The sequence below is a fragment of the Siphateles boraxobius genome, unplaced genomic scaffold, assembly GCF_051911475.1.
Source record: "Siphateles boraxobius isolate OS27281-9 unplaced genomic scaffold, OSU_SipBor_1 93, whole genome shotgun sequence".
Classification (NCBI taxonomy): Eukaryota; Metazoa; Chordata; class Actinopteri; order Cypriniformes; family Leuciscidae; genus Siphateles; species Siphateles boraxobius.
The window spans coordinates 427,501-445,535 of record NW_027509223.1 but is presented as its reverse complement, the minus strand read 5'-3'; the positions used below and the strand labels follow the sequence as shown (position 1 = coordinate 445,535).

Genomic DNA, 18,035 nt, shown 5'->3' with positions numbered 1-18,035 from the left:
GTGTTCCAGGCATTTCACTTACTTACTCCATCCAAAGACTAAAATCTCTGCTATGACTGTTTATCCAGGGTTAATGCCAGTAATTAAGAGTGTACAGCTGAGATCAGATCCAATATCTTTAACATGAACTTTACGTGTGTGGGAAATGTTTGTTTTAGGAGTGTCCTCTGGTTGTGAATGACTCTGGACTCAGTTGATGGTTCGAGACCAGAGTTTATAGTAGTGTACACAGGTTTAAAAGAATAGTCAAACATATAAATGGCTTTTTGAATTTAAATACAAGGGAAAAGTAAATTAATTTACTTTTTTTTTTTTTTTTTTTTGAAAAGCTTTCAATGTTGGTTTTACAGCCTTATTTGAAAGTATTGAAAAAACTATAAAAAGCCATGATTTAAGGTTGATGGATGGATGGAATTACAATTTTTGTAATTCTTTCTATTTTGTGGCCAATTCAGTTCAAATTCACACACATGAACTGAAAGGGAGTCAATTCAGAATTTTGCCCAGCTTTACTCATAGTGTGTTGCTGTGACCTACACATAAAAAGCATTATGGAAAGTGACAATTTTGAAACAAATGAAAGAGGTGGCATATGACTTTTTTTTTTTTTTGAATGTCAAGATACAGTAATTCTCCAACGTTCAATCATCTTGTATGACGACACATGATCTTGTTTCGATTGTGGGGCAGTCATCCCATATGATATGTAATGATACATCATGCAAATTATCAGATAATTATTGGATGCGCTTCTAAAGGTCAGATGTGGTCAAAGTTTAAAATTTGAATTTGAACGTTTAAATACGCTTGACCTGTTCACAACACGACACCAGGGTAACGCTGCAGCTACTCTCTGTAGGGTTCAGAGTAGTGCTGCACGATTAATCATAATGCAATCGCGATGTCAAGCCTATGCGATTATATGACGCAAAATGCTGCATTTTTTTTATGAAATTAACAAATTAGCCAGTATCATGCGCATGCACAGACCGCGCGCCAGTATCATGGGCATGCACAAACCGCGCGCCAGTATCATGGGCATGCACAAACCGCGCGCCAGTATCATGCGCATGCACAGACGGCGCGCCAGTATCATGCGCATGCACAGACAGCGCGCCAGAATACAGTTCTCTTTCGCGCTTGAATGAACAATAACACACAACTATGCCAAAATGTTGTTTTGTCAAGTATCTTCATAACATAAGAGCAGTCTTATGATTACATAAAACTTTGTGAGAGAATGAGGTGTGTGTGAGATCCTCGTCTGTCAGCAGCGGCTGCTCTTAAAGGGCCAGCAGCCAATAAAGCTTTCTGTCAGTAAGGATAATCAAAGAACAAAGGGAAAACAGAAAATTACTCACTGCTCTTGACTAAAGAACTTTTGTAGCTTTAATAAGGATTAGTCTATATATAATTTATGCAGCGCAGACTGTTTGATAAGTTTATTAAATTTTTGTATATGTCCTATCTGTTAGACAGGAACAGGTAAATATGACATTTATTATGGGTTTATGTGAGGATTGTTTGAAGTTCACTTAAATTAAAAGCTGTTATGTTTTTTGAAGCCTAATAAATGTTTAAAAAATTTGATAGCTTTCAGCTGTAATGACGGAATCACTGTAATGTTGGATGTCTATAATTAATGTTTAAAATGTTATCAATCATTTAGTTTTTGTTGCTAGTTTGAGTTGAGAAATGCACATTTCAGAATTATCACTAATCTGTGTGTTCATTTTGCTTTAGAACCAAGCAAGTTGACTCATGAAACCATTTGTTTATTATATCGCATATCGCAATATTGACCTCAATATTCACAATATGACATTTTCCCCAAATGGTGCAGCCCTAGTCGAGAGCACCGGTGAACGTTGATGTAGGTCACGTCTCAACAGTGCTGGGGTTCAAACATTAACATGAGAACTAGATACCACAGCTTACAGACTTAACATCTCAGAGACTTGTAAACTTGATAACACACCATTTTCCCCTTTAGTTGGAGTTTATTGGCCTAGTAGAACTGCACTTAAGAGGAAATTGTCTTGGAGAATTGCTTTCACAAATGCATTCAATCCCTCATCTAAATTCTGCAGTGTTTCTCTGCTGTTTCCTGTTGAAGAGAGTGTTTCAGAGGATCAGGATAAGGTTAGTCTCCCTGGACCTGACAGAGACTGTTGGCTCCGCGGGGCACACGACTTTCTGGAGGCCGATGTCCCTGGTGCAAGACACTGCTGGCGTATGTCTCCAACTGATGTGCCTCGTCCTTTCCCGCTTTGCTGAGACATCTCCCCCTGGATCTCTGTCCCCTTCAGAGCAATGCAGTGGTCTCTCAGTGGAGGATCATGGGATGCTTGTTGTTTTCTAGAGGTTGCCGTATACGGATCGACCCTTTCCTGATCATTAGGGCAGAAAGAACTTGTGTGTCTTTCTCTTTTTTTGGTTCACCTCATCATGTGCAGCTTTTCTTCTCACCTTTTCATCCCCCCATTTTCTATTTCCATCTCTCCCCCTGTCTTTATTCTCCTCTTTCCCCAGTGAGATGGTAGTTGTCGTAAGACACTAACAGATCAGTGGAAAGTGATGAGTTTGCTCGGCAGATGGAGTGCAGTGGAGGCAGTTTCCTGTGCCCTGGTGTATTGTGGGAGTGTGCAGTGTTGAGCCATGTTCTCTTGAATAAGCAGAACTGTGTCAGGGTTTTTTCAATGGCCAGCGGTTGCTGCATTTAACCCCTGTGTCCTACGGAATCTGCTGGTGTCGATTTTTTCTTTTTTCCACAGAACTATCAGTACTGTGAAATGAAATGCCGAATGAGTTGAGGTCCATTCGTTATTATTATCAGATAGAAGCATGGTAGTATTATAAGTTTGTATTTGAGCAGATGAGATGTTGTTTTGCGTTCTGCTCTGCTGCAGTGGGCCGCTTGCCCGGGCATGAAGATGCTCCTGTTTGGCAAAATACCTCACATTATCCGAGATCATTATCCATTTCATCCCAACAAGGTCTGTGAGCCTTGAAAAGCTTCTCTGCAGAGTGTGTGTAATGGGAATGGGACTATGCTAAGATCCGCAAAGCTGAAGCCACTGTTTTTCACATTAGAGCTAGGGTCTGTTTGGTATCAGAGTTGGGTTTGTGTGGTTGATTTCAACGAATCATCAGGTTTTTTATTTTGTTTTCAGTTTGCATTTTGTTTGCAACAGTGGTAAAGAGCAGTAGTACCAGATCCTTAGAAAAAAGTATACATTTATTTTATTTCTATTATGGCATTTATTAAAAAATTCTTGTTGTGTAATATTTACATTTATAATTTGAAATGCATAGTTTTACTTGTATTTTATATTTATTTTACAATGCAAACATATTTTTACACATGATGTAATATTTATTTTACATTTATTTAAATGTAATTATATTCATTTATTTTATCTGTATAATTTTATATTTATTTTAAAATGTATTTATTTTTACATATACATACAGTGTAATACATTTAAAATAAATAAAAAAATGTTATTAGTATATATTTTTATCTGTAAAATGTAATATTTCTTTTTAAAATGATTTAACATAAACTTTAGGATGCTTTAAGAGGACACAAAAACATATAAGTCGGCTCTAGATGACTCGAGTTTCATTTCAGAATCTGTCACCAAAAAAGAGGTGCATGATGGGCGTCTTCCTGCTGTGTTCATCTACAAATCATAACTCGGTGTCAAAAGCTTTGTAACTGAGCCATCACTAATTTAGATATAACGTCCTGAATTTCTGAGGTTACTTTGTCACTCAACCAGAGAAAAGCACGAAGAGAGACCTGAGAGTATGCCGGCTGAATAAATCATGTGTTAAAATTCATTAGCAAAGCCTTTCTGAGCACCAAAATGACAAGATATTAAATATGTATTATTTATTAAATGTCGGCACTTACGGAAAAGGGGGTCTAGTGATGTTAATTAGCCAGCCGTTGGGTCAGAAAGGACTGTTTTGAATGGAAAGTGAAAGCTAAATCCAGGCACATGTGGGTTTTTTCCCCCTTCTAAATTGACTTAGGTGGAAATGAAGAGGCTAATTACAGCCGCTCTGAAATTCAAAGCTAATTTAGGGGCCAATATGACAGACTAACTGACATCCGCCATCAAGTGGCTTGTTCGAATGGCCACCAGGGATTTGAGTGTGTGTGTGGATAATCACACACTTGTTCACTGATGCACTCTTAACCAGCTCAGCCATGTAAGTGGTGGAAGACAGACACTAGCCTGTGTTTTACTGTGAATGTGATCGAAAGCTCTTAGACTGTTTGGCGTGTGTGTGTGTGTTAGTGAGAGAGAGAGGCAGTTTGAGGTCACTTCTGTGATCTGGTAAAGTGGAAACGAGGAGAGCCGTTATCCACTCAGAGAGAGCCGCCCCAATGTTGGCTGCAAGCTGAGAGAGAGAGGAAGAAAGGAAACAAGCGATGACTTGAGTTATAACTTCGAAACAGGTCTTTCTGTTGTTGGAGAGATGGTGAGAGTGAGGGGAGAGGGGTAATTATCGTCAGAAATGAGGCTCGGCGAACGATTCGCACTGCTGGGCCCGCTGATCCGGTCGCCACGGCAACGCCGACCCACTCATTTGCTTTGCAGATGAGTAATTACATCCAATTAGACTACTGAGAGAGTGAAAAAAGAGAAACAAATGGAAGAAGGGGTCTTTTGTTTCACACTGATAGCTGGAATATTAATAATTGGGCTGAAGATAAGATGGACAGTGATACTGTAACTAGGAGCTGAGTCGAAGTCTTAAGCCGTTCACACCTGAGAGCTTCACCTGCACTCACTCTCCTGCTTATGCTCAAAGTCCCTTTAAGACAAGTCATTTCACTCGGCGGCCATCTTTGAAACGCATCTCGGGCAAGCAAGTGCAGCTCCTATCTCTTTAAATGGGGAAACTTCAAATTCTCAAACTGTTCGCCAAGCTTAAATTGCGTATTTGAAATCACTGATGAAATCTGACAACAACTGTCTCATAATTATTTTTCTAAAGGGGGGGGGTTCTCATTTTATGTGGCAATTTTCTAAGAACAACGCAATGAGACTAATGAACATATCAGCATCTTTATTTTCAACAACTTAAATAAACTTAAAAAAATAAATCATTCTTATGTGCTTATCACAAATTTTCAAAGCCCAAGTATCGGTCTTTGGTATCGGGGTATTTTTACGAGTACGAGTACAAGTACATGAGCTTGGTATCGGGCCGATACTGGTATCGGTATCGGTGCATCCCTAATATATATATATATATATATATATATATATATATATATATATATATATGTATATCAATTAAAAAGTATTTACAAATGTATGCGTAATCTATTTTAATGTTTTATATTTAATCATTTACATTACTTGTAAATGTAAAATTTCACAGTGTCCTATAACCTCCAAAGGGCAAAACCAAGGACATAATGAATGTAATTTTTACCTGCCTGTCACAAAGTTGTCAAAGTTCTAAAGAAATCACAGACAAGACAATCAAATTTGTCATAAAGTGCCAAAGAAATCACAGAACAAATGTTTAACATAACACTGAGTAACAATGTAATCGCAGCCGAAAGTGTAAAGTGAGATATTAGAGTGTACTATTAAATCTAGCAACACTATAACTGTAGGAAGAGTGTTCATAAGAATTAAGAAATATGAGCTAAGGATATACTTGAGGTCACGCGTCACGTGAGGTATCGGTCTTTGGTATCGGGGTATTTTTACGAGTACAAGTACATGAGCTTGGTATCGGCCCGATACCGATACTGGTATCGGTATCGGTGCATCCCTAATATATATATGTATATCAATTAAAAAGTATTTACAAATGTATGCATAATCTATTTTAATGTTTATATTTAATCATTTACATTACTTGTTTAATTATTTATGTATACACATGGTAAAACATTACTGACTGGTTTGTAATTTTGAAATGACTGGGAAATTTCATTTTGGAAACGTCAACAAAACCCATTATGGGATGTCAACTCTTCAAGGGCCCCATCAGGCCCTGTTTTCATGTAAACGTTACAGTTTAAAGTTGAAACTGTACAGATACAGTTTCAAAACTGATTTGATTTGAACCCTGCTTTCAAATTGTTCATTTATATAAATAAAGACCCTAAAGATAGGGCTGTTCTCCATGTTGTTTTTGTTCTGATTACATCTTAAAGAACATTAGAACAGGCACATGCCGTGATATTGCTGTTCTCATTAAGTTGTATGTCCAGACTGCAGTTAAACCCAGAAACAGAGATTTACAGCTCTAGCGCTGCCAGCTGATTATCAAAAGCTCTGGTGATGTGCCGGAAATTGTGTTATTGATGAAGCGCTACACCAGATGTCCGTACAACTAAAACAGCATTCCATTGGTGTTCATTAGCAAACCATTAATTCACACACATATTGTGGCGCACAGACTAAACACACTTCAGACACCCACATCGCCGCGCCCCCCCGAGGTGATGCACGCCGCCTCCTGAACATGCTCAGAGAGAACATGTGTTGTTTTAGAAAGATCAGACGAGAGCTATTATTTCTCTAACTTTGATGTCAGAGCAACTTTGCCCGATCCCTCTCTGTTTCTCACCTTTGCTTAAGTAAAAGTAAATCATTTGTATGCTCTGAGAAGAAAATGAGCAGAGGAAGATAATCAGGCTCCCAGATGGCTGCTTCTGCTGTCTTGCCATCCAACTGAAGAGCTCTTTTCATCCTCATTTTATTCATATCCTTTTACACTGATGGCACTATCATTAGAGGCAATCTACCTGAACAATAAAGGTAATTTTCCCTGGCTTTATTAGATAAGACCTTCCTGACTGAGAGCCTTGTGCAGCTGAGGGCTAATTGTCCGTGTCAGCATAAACAAAGCAGCTGTGTACATCCGTTGTGTGTGTGAATGTCGGCTTTGTGTACTGCCTCTCCCAGTATCCTGTAATCGGCAGAATTAGGCAGATGGAACAGGAAGCCGCCATTGTGGTGTCCTGGCAATGTGCGACTCTTGGAATGCGTGCCGGCACGGCTCCGCGAAGACAGCGCGGGAGGGGGGGATGTTGCGCGTTCGCTAACCTGCGCCCTGCTCAGCCGTTTAACAAATGGAGGAGTCTGTGTAGAGGTCGACTCTTGTTTGTTGTTAAAGATCTAATTAGAGAGTGCAGAAGAGGCAGCGGAAGCTTGTCTAATTAGCGGGGAGCAGAAAACCCACTTTAAAATTCAAGGACAACTGGCGATTAGAATGCACGTCGAAAAAATGGATTACGAAAAGAAAGGGTGTCTCTGGCCTTTGTTTTACTGGGGGTTTTTGTTTTGTTTTTTCTTAGTTGAGATCGAGCGTGAAAGTCGGTTTAGTCCTGAATAACAGTGCAGGGTGGGGGAGAGAATGATCTAAAAGACTCATTAAAGACCCAGGATGCCTAGTGTGTCCCACACAGAACTCTATAGGAAGCTCCACAGATTTCTGTAGAATTAGATTGGTGGGCATTCATAATGTTGAACACATCCCTGACCCTTTGTATGTTTGTATTTGATTGGTTTTAACTACCAATAAGAATGCTCTCAGTGTAGGGCTGGGCGGTATATCGAGATTGTACAATATATCGAATTTTTTTATTTTTTAAACGATATGGAATGAGGCAATACCATTTATATGATACAGTAGTTTGATACGAGCACATCTGAAAAATAGCGGAGGACGCAGTGTGAGCTCCTGCAGTGAAAGTACATTTTGTCCCAAACATGACACAAACTTATATTAAGCGCTTCAGAATAACTGGTAAGATATAGTTAACAAGTTTAAAGCAGCTTGCGCTGTTTAATGCGTTTGAGACGTGGTGCTTTCCTCAGTGCTTAACTTACATTTCACTGGTATATTCTCCATCTCTGCTAATATTCAAGCTTCCGTTAATGAGCGCCGCCGCGCGCACGCGCGCCAAACAGACGAGCACAATAGAATAGCGCAATAATTCTGACTAAATTATACAAAATATTGCTAAAATATTTGTTGTTGGAGACAATAAATGTGCCATATGTGGAATTTTAAACCTACAAGTATATTTTTATGAAAGTGAGCATTATAATGGGGTAATCAAATCCAGGCTAATATAATTAGTTTGTGCTTTTGTTTTTGTTTTTATTTTCATTTTTAGTTTAGCGTTTAGTCATTTTAAAAACAAAAGCATTATTTTTCTTTTTAGATTGTAATGTTACAATGTTAAAATGTAATATGATTTTAACCACCTTTTTGCACATAATATAATGCATAGCCTACATTACATTCACTATATTTGTTTCCATATCGTTCAATATCAACATTGTTTGGATATCATTGACAAGGATGTGAAATAACATTTTTTTTTTTAAATAAATACAGATTTTCTTTATCCAAATAGAAAAACGTAGAAAGTACCAAGATATATATCGTATATCGCCATTTAACCAAAAAATACCGAGATATGATTTTATGGCCATATCTCAGCTTACCTACTCTCAGCTTCATTTAAAAGAATGGCCTAAAAAGAAAATTCTGTTATCATTTGCTTACTCTCATTTCAAGCCAGCATGATAAAAGATAATTTGAGAATATATTTGTTTTTTTCAATTGGGTCACAAACAACATAGGACCCTACTGACTCTCATTGTATGGACAAAAAACAAACAAACGATTTTTTGTTGGTCAGAAGAAAGAAAATCGTATAGATTGGAATGACATGAAGGTGAGTAAATGGCAGATTTTTCAGTTTTGGGCAAACTGTTCCTTAAATGTGTTTATACCATGGTCTGGGTGAATACTCGATTCTGATTGGCTGCAGGGTGTCCATTAAAAAGTGATAGAGGACACCTAATAAAGGAGTTCTGGTGAAACTGACTGTTTACCGTTTCGAAATGAATAAATAAATGCGCTGGCTACATCAGCTGTGAGTAACCATAGCAACAGGCAGTCAAAGTATCCGTTTACAATTTATTGTATCAAAACAAACATCTAGTTAGCCGTTATACATAGCCTACTAACACAACAATGAGCGACTTCGTTATTTCTTTTAACCTTTTTGGAGAATTTGACAACTTTGATGAATGGGATGCTGCTGAAGAAAGAAAAATTGTAAATAAAACGGAGAAACGACACAAGGAGATAACACCGCTGAGCGGACTATAAATATCTCCGGTTGCTAACTAAACCGTCAGGCGTAACCAGGGAGTACAAGTTATTGTTTGTAAAAACTTTAGATTTCGATTGTAAAACTAATTAAAATATAAACTGTTTTAAAAATGTGTTATTTGGCAAGTGACCATGGTATAAGCGGGTTAATGCCCTTCGAGGTGTCCATTGTCTAGGTATTAATGGACTTCGACTCCGCTGCGCGTCGGACGGTTCACGCCTCGACGTCGTCCATTAAGACCGTACACTGGACACCTCGTCGGGCATTAACCCCTACTTAAGCTTTCAATTCAACCTTTTAAAAAATCGGGGTAAAAAAAGAACCCACAAGTCTGTCTGGGCTGTCCAGCTTATTCCTGACGAGTTTACTGCGTTTCGAATTACGGGCGGCACTTCCGGTTTGGGAAACTTCCATTCAAAAAGACTGAAACGAATCATTTCAAATCACAAGGTTGCCCTACAAATAAAGCTGATCCGTCAGTTTGACTTAATAAGCTATCAGTTTTCTTTCATGTTTCATCTAAGAATAACATGAGAATAACGTAACATTTGGTATTTTAACGTGAAATGTTATACCAAGAATATCTAGAGTAAGTGTTCTGGATTCTTTTCCTCATGATTATTTTATTTTTTCCTTTTGAATTCCCGCTGTAATAGTGTGATAAAGGTCAACATATATACTGCACATTTGTGGTCTGTTATCCCGATTTAATTTACGATGTATACCATTAATAATTCACTGGAATCCTCCCCAAATCCTCACGTCTCTTTCCAGGTTTGGTTTCACAGGTAAATAGGCTACAATAATAATTTATTATCTGTCAAAATGACTGAAATCACTTTAAAATAGTATCACGCAATGCTGAAACATTGTTTTATTATTAAGGCAACGTATGTTACATAATACAGATTACCACAGTGATATTTAACCGACCGATTTTGTTGATGTTCAATGGATGAAGGTTGAGTAGAATAATGTAATGTCATCGTACACGGTTCAAAAATATATATATTATTGCGTCCATAGAGCTACATCTTAACGGAAGTTACACCGATAATTCGCGCAAAGCATCATGGGGCGTAGGAATACTGTGGATATACATACATGTGTTTTTGTATGAGTTCACTGAATTGTACATGTGAAGCTAGAGTTTATGCAGAGATGTAATTGGGATCATTACATATTTCTGTGACTCCTCAAGTCATGATTTACAGAAAGCAAGCAGTGTTGGAGTTGTGCCATTCCTCAACACTTGAGTGTAATTTGACAGGCAGGCGTTTTGCCCACAAACCGCGGACGGTGAGGGAAAGTTGCGAAGCTGATGAAAGAGAAGCTACTTAGAGATTCAGATTACTTTTGGCAGCTGTTGAAGGCATAATCAGCGCTGTGATGTTCGGCACTACTCCAGGACGCTCCTGCAGACCCCAGACCCCAATGAAAAGCAAACATGCGGCAGGGGAGACGTAAGATGTAAAAGTCTGTGCGGTGGATCCTGGCTTTCTTTGATTGGATCATCTCGCTCTTTCTAGAAGGCCAATGAAGACACGTCATGCTCTCTGTATATCAAACCCGCATATAGGATTAAAGAGACCAGCTATGAATGTTAGCTAGAGCCATCAAATAATGTCCTCAAAGGCGTTCATAATCTGTGTGTAAAGTGTCTGTTAAATGGATAGTTCACCCAAAAATGTAAATTCTGTCAGTAATTACTCTCCCTCATGTTGTTCAACCGCGTAAGACCTTCGTTCATCTTTGGAACACGAATTAAGATATTTGTGATTAAATCTGAGAGCTGGATCACTCCTCCATAGGCTTCTAAGGGATTGACACTTGTTCCCCGAAAAGTTATTAAAGACATCGTTAAAATAGTCCAAGTGACTACAGTGACTCAATCTTAAGCGACGAGAATAGTTTTTGTGCGTAAAAACAAACAAAAATAACGACTTCATTTCAACTATTCATTTCCTTCTCTGTGGGCCTCGAGTCAGTTAGCGTAGTGTGATAGCGTAGAGCTACGTCACACGTTTGCTCACTATTGGCCGACGCTGGTCATGTGTGTGATGCGTGTGACGTACAACACAGAAGCGCTGCGCTGTTACACTAGTGAACTCACTCGACGCCCACAGAGAAGGAAATCAATAGTTGAAATAAAGTCGTTATTTTTGTTTGTTTTTGCGCACAAAAAGTATTCTCGTCGCTTGATAAACTTAAGATTGAGCCACTGTAGTCACTTGGACTATTTTAACGATGTCTTTAATAACTTTTCGGGTACAAGTTTCCAGCTCTCAGACTTCATCAAAAAATATCTTAATTCGTGTTCCGAAGATGAACGAAGGTCTTACAGGGTTGAACAACATGAGGGAGAGTAAGTACTGACAGAATTTACATTTTTGGGTGAACTATCCCTTTAAGGTCTTACATACTTTTTTTGATGTTTATGGCCAATAAACATCAATGATAGTTTGTTGTACCACATGCTGAATGTGACAGCGTTTTAATTCTCACTGTATCCTATCCACCATATCTCATAGGTGTCTCTTAAGATCTTGGCTAGCATCTTAGGTTTAGTGGGCATCATGCTGTGGAACTACTAACAAATTAAGTGTATGTGGGCATCATTCAGCCTCATGTCGTCACCTGTCAGTCACTTCATCTTTTTTGTATCATATAGTGTCGTGTGCATCAATGGCAGCGTCTCATCCTCTCTATGTATTTCCTAGGGTTCCCTGATTACGGCTTTTATTCTGGCCCGGGTGACCAGCGGGCCGCTCCCTGCTCCTTTGCCGACTATGCCACCCTGGGGCCCCATACGGGTCAGATGCTGCAAAGTGAGCACGTCACCTCCACCTGCAACTCACCCTCCCAGCACCACCCAAGCCCAGACCACTTCAAGAGCTCAGGTGTGTATGGTAGTGTTGTCACGATAATTATAATTATTACTTCAATACGATACCAGACTAAAATACCTTAATACCGATACTGAATCGATACCATGGGGGGAAAACGAAAACAGTAAAAATAACTGAAAAATTTGACAGAACTTACAATTCATTGTTTTATTTTTAAAACTTAAAACTTTGTTCCTTCCCTGCTTTTTGACCATTCCCTCCCCTTTATTAAATAAAATAATAATAATTAGCAAGTGCCAGTGTGTACGTCCTTACACAGATGTTTGCAACATTGACATTATCATCAATCATGTTAACATTTGCTAACCTTTCACAATTCTGAACAGGTTGGGATGACCAAAATCTTATTTGATGAAACGAGTTATTTAATATTTTTTAAATGTAATTTTATAATTACAATATAGATATTTAATTTAATTGTATCTTTGTTATTAAAAATAAGCAAAAAAGCAAATTACCAAATACTATAAGAGACAAATAAAATAAACAGTGCTTCATTTCTTTTTTGAATGCTACTGTTAAATAGACCAAGTACTGTAGCTGAAAAAAATAAAGTCTTCACTCTATAAATGAACTATAGACTGATTATTAATAAGTAGACAATCACCCAATGCTATGAATAAATGTATCTATTTTCTGTTGTTACATTAACATTAATTACACAGAATATTCGTCTGCTGGCCCTTTAAGACCTGCACGTAGGCAACCCAATGGAACACATATGATTTATTTTTACAAACGGTTTACGTTCACTAAAGACATAACGACTGTGTTTACGTGAATGCTCGCCAGGACGTCCATTTTTACCTAGAATTTTCATTATTCAATCCAAATAATCCACGAAAGAGAAGTGAAGTGGTGATCGCATGTTGTGTGAAAGGAGTGTGTCTGTGTGTCTGTGTGTGTGTGCGCTTCAGGTCTGAGCCGGTAGCGCGAGCACGTCCACGCTTTATTCTCTCATGCATGCATGTTTCGCTGTGCGTATATATTTTACTGTTCTGCTTCCGTTGTTTAGTGAATGAAAACAGTGGAAGCGGAGCTCTACACACACATCCTGACTCCGGCTGTCACACATCGACGCAAAATAAAGAAATACTGCTCTTATTATTTAGAGTGCTGTCACTCTTAAAGTAGCGGTACTAATAAAATGTCATATCGTACCGATTTTAATAGCTGGGTATCGCGATACCTTTCTAGTACCGGTGTCGTATTTTGTCATAGACATGTTCTGCTTCTAACACTCTTCCATTATGATATATTTGGAAATACCCCTTAATATTACAAGACTGTCCTTATGTTTGTTTGTTTTTTACATGCAGAGACAACCCACTCATGTACTGCATGTTTTAGTGCAAGGCAATCAGTCCTACCTGTCTGAGATCACTCCTAACAATGCTTCATAAAATACTTAGGCATTGTTAAGATAAAATACTTTATCATATATTATGTATATATCTTAAATACGTACTGTACAACATCTGTGTATGAAGTATAATATAGGGTTGACTTATTTCAGTCTGTTCCTACATTGATTTTGAGATTATCTTAGGCCTAGTCCACACGGACACGGGTATTTTTATAACAGGAGTTTTTCCTCCTGCGTTTTAAAAAAAAATCCCGTCCACACATGCTCGGTTTAAAAAAACTCTGTCTACATGAAAATGCAAAAAACATGCTATCAAGCGCTGGCAAGACGTACGCAGCGGTGCACAATCTGACGAGGACAAGGCCTTAGAAATCAAGTTTAAAACACCCCTCCAGTCATGGTTTGAATCTGTGGACTGCCTGATGCATGTTAAGCCTCATTATTTTTAAAGAGCCAGTGAAGTCACGCGTTGTGTGACCCATCTGCGGTGTGGTCCTCATCAGTGCCAGGCCAGGTGTCGTGGATCTTTTAGATTCAGCTCCTTCTGTCCTACTTCTCTTTGCCTCATTTCATTTGGCAGCCGACAGGAAAATGTCTGTAGTCCTTCCGCTTTACACCAGCGATTACATAGATGAAGTAGGTTTGGCCTTGAGCCCAACCTGTGCTCGTTCTGCTGCCGCTAACTTTGGACTCGCAGTACAAAGGCTAAAGCTAAATCCATTCCTGAGAGTACATGATTTAAATGGGGGGGGGGGAGGAAAAAACCCATTAGTGTTCTTGTTCATTCGCTGAAATGCGTCACGTTATGGAAGTAAATGTGTTGGGGTTACTGTTGACTTTAAGATGCATTTAGACAAGTATTTAAAGAATAAAATCTGTGAGTTCAGATCAGTCATTGATTTGCTACATATTTTGTTGTATTGGCCTCCCACTTTTGCAACAAGTCTTTTCATCTGTTCCTCCTTGCTAGATTGTGAACAACAACAACAACAACAAAATATTCTTTTGTTTTATTTTTTTTTTGACAATTGGAAACAGAAACTCATCTACGACTTTGCTGCTTCAATTTATGACCTTAATATTGCTTTCAGTATGGGTTTAGAGCGTTTCCAGATAGCTCTATTAAATACAGACGCGTTACCTGATATGAAGGTCCATCCAAATGTCTCTTGTATGCTTGTTGCTGTGGCAACTTGGACACAGTCAATGCATTGTGGGTCTTTCGGGGGTCAATACTGACTCCATTGGTGTGTAGGTTTGCGTTAGACAATATCTCTGTTTTTAAGTCTGTCCCTGCTCAGCAAAAACACTTTATCTCGCCAAAGCATGTGCAGGGTGACATCGATTAAAACCCCAATGCTGGGAGCTGGAGCGGGACAGATGAGTCACCTGTGTCTCCGAAACACGCTGCGTAATCGCAGGCCGGCGGGTTTAATTAGCATGGGTGCTGCTAAGCTACCAGTCAAAGCCAATAAATGTAAGTCATGTTTAGCTATTAAAGCTAATAGCAGTAACGGTTTAGCCCCAGGGTTTAATTTGGAGCATAAATCCTATTTCTGGCAAAGCGAGACAAAGCACAGCACCTTTACAGAATCCAGCAATTATATGGAAGAAAGATTACAGTACACACATAAAATGACTGTAAAAGCGAGGTAAGCCGTAGAGCTCAGGTAAGACCTGGGAAACACGGCCAGAGACAGGAGGAGAGTTACTTAGTCAGTGTTGTCTGTCATCACTAATTTAACACAATCTGTGTCATTAAAAAATATTGCTGAACTTAATATTTATTTCTATATATATTCAAATATATAAATTAATTCTTGAGATACTTGATTTTCACTTTCGCTTTTAGAATTTGTGCTCACAGACCAATCACAGCGCTTGTGGTCCGTGTAAAATTGACGCGTTGTTAAATTCTTGGAGATTTTTGTTCAAATTTGAAAAAAAAATAAAAAAATAAATAATGAATGAATGCTAAGTGCTGTGATGGCAATAGTGATGCGCGGGTCGGCTTTTTTTCCAACCCGCGGGTCCCGCTTTTATGAAATTATTTGGCCCGCCCACTGTATCTATTTTTACAACCCGCCCCACTCCGCACCCGCGACCATTAAATAGACATACTAGGCATTGTAATGTACATGAAAACAGCCTTTATTTCAGCCTGAAAGTGTTTGGAAACATCGCCCTGTAAACTGGCAACAACAGACGATTATGAATATGAATGTAGCCGATAATGCTGTTGTCTTCTGCGGCAACTATTTCTGAGAGCCGGTCCCAAACATTAGCAGGCTGACCTTTTTTTCTTTTAGTTCTGTAAATTCCCGACCTCAATTTCTCCCGCACCTCGTCATCCATCTTCACTTTTATTTCTCCGTTTTTGTTGTGGCTGGCGGCGGGAGCTGCAGTGCTTGGCGCTCCGCTTTCGTGACGTGTCACGTGATGCCAAAGGTTTGGGGACATCGCAAGTTTCAGTGCTACGGCCTTTGTATTGTAACCTTATCAAAGAACCTTATAAAATATGAAAATAGATATTCTCAATTATTTATTATAGGCTGGAAATTGCACACAACATACATGGATTAAAAAAAAAATAATAATGTAATGACCCGCCCCGCAAATAAAGTGAAATTTTTTTCCCCGACCTGTGGGGTCCGCAGGTTATGAGACGACCCGCGCATCACTAATGTAATACAAGTAATGTAATCCATGTACGGCCAACTACCGCAGCAAGCCTACATCATACACACACCTCTTTCTCTAGGTTAAACCTGTGGTGACTGCAGTCACTGATGTTCAGTTGTTGGTGATCTCTCTAACTCCAACTCTATTCCGACTCTGTGAACAGAGAATTAGGAAATGAGCAGTCACAAAGGAAGCTCGATTTTTACATGCGTGTTCATATTCACTTGAAATCTCAGCTCACAGCAGGAAAGCCTGTATTTCTCCCTGTCCTTCGATCAGACCCGCTGAACGGCCTTCGATCAGACCAGGCTGCTTGCTTTTTTGCATAAATGTTGTGGGTGTTTTTAATCTATATGCTGTCCAATTGTGAAGGCGTTTAATAAAGGACATTTTTGTATTTAAAAACCGAAGTGGAAAGAATGCTGGTTATCAAAGATACCCATGTAGTTTGCATAGTCCAACAGCAGTTCTGAACAGCCCCTGAAGATGTTATTTAGCTTTAAACACATTCGCATTGTCATAATGGTCATTATTCAATAAAAAAGTGTTCATACCATACAAGTAACGTGTCATACACTAGTTTGAATACATTTCAAAATGATTGTAAAGCCGAATTTTCAGTATCATTACTCCAGTTTTCAGTGTCACATGATCCTTCAGAAATCATTCTAATATGATGATTTAGCGATAAAGAAACATTTCCTAGTATTATCAATGTTGAAAACAGTTTTTGCTGCTTAATGTTTTTGTGGACACTGTGATACACTTTTAAATATTATTTGAATGCAAAGTTCAAAAGTGTTAATTTTAAATATACATTTTTTGTAACATTATAAATGTCTTTACTTTCACCTGATTAAAAGTATTATTTTCTTTCTAAATATATATCTTACTGACCCCAGACTTTTAAACGCTAGTGTACAGTATGTATTCTTTCCCATGATCCTCTGTGCTGGAAGCTGTCTCTGCCACCTTAGTGACTGAAATTTGATGTATCATGGATCTGATGTGTGTGTGTGTGTGTGTGTGTGTGTCCTGTACAGGTGCTAACCCTCCTCGGCCTGGAGGTTTCCCCGTCGCAAACAGTCCTGGACCCGTGGCAGACCTGTACGGCCCCAGCAGTCAGGACTCAGCTGTGGGAAATTACATCAGTGCTGCCAGCCCCCAGCCGGGCTCCGGGTTCAATCACAGTATCGCAGTGAGTACAGCCAGAGACTATTAATATAGAGACATGCCTCTTCCTCAGTCCTCAATACAATATATAGGGAAAACCCATAACGCCAAAGATGGCGGTTGTATGCACATGTCCCGCCCCTCCCGCTGGAAAGCCAATCGTCTGCTTTTAACAGTCAAGCCGGGAAACATTTGAGCCTATCGTCTGGTTCCACTGACGCATGCGCACAGTTGAGGTTTAAGACAGCGGAAAATACGTTGATGTTTGGAAAGGCGACAGATTTGATATGCAGTGTATGTGTGCGTTGTGTAAATATCAGACATCCCAAGTGTCCCGGAAGCTCCGGGAGTCTCCCGCATATTGATAGCGTCTCCCTGATGCCCGCAAATTAGTTCAAATCTCCCGGAATCTAGAGCGAGTGAGCGAGAGCGCGTACATACTGTGTTTCAAACCGTGTAGCGCGCGCGCGGCAGAGAGGGAGAGAAGCCTTGCGCATGCGTAGTAAAAGTATAACCGTATTGGCGTTTTAAACCTTATTTTGGGGCAAAGTCATCAAACTTTTTCAGCAATTTTTATCATATTTTACTGCTGTTTCTATACATGCAGTTTTTATGTCCCGGTGACCAGTGATAGTGCAGTTCTGACTCTCTGCCCATTCATTTAGATCGGAGCCTGGTCTTGTTAGTCCGAAATAGCGGCCCGGAGGCGTTGCCAAGATGGCGGCCGAGT

At 39.2% G+C, this 18,035-nt stretch overlaps 1 protein-coding gene across 1 annotated transcript in view; it reads left to right on the top strand.

The window, feature by feature from the left end:
* The window catches only part of LOC143733267 (RNA-binding protein Musashi homolog 2-like), a gene marked incomplete at its 5' end in the record, with an annotated part of 55,381 nt that overhangs the window by 28,924 nt on the left and 8,422 nt on the right, over positions 1–18,035 (top strand). Inside the window, 2 exons of the mRNA XM_077224894.1 lie at positions 11,896–12,075; positions 17,176–17,330. Of these exons, the coding sequence (XP_077081009.1) occupies positions 11,896–12,075; positions 17,176–17,330 (335 nt within the window). The remainder of the gene's footprint in view (positions 1–11,895; positions 12,076–17,175; positions 17,331–18,035) is intronic.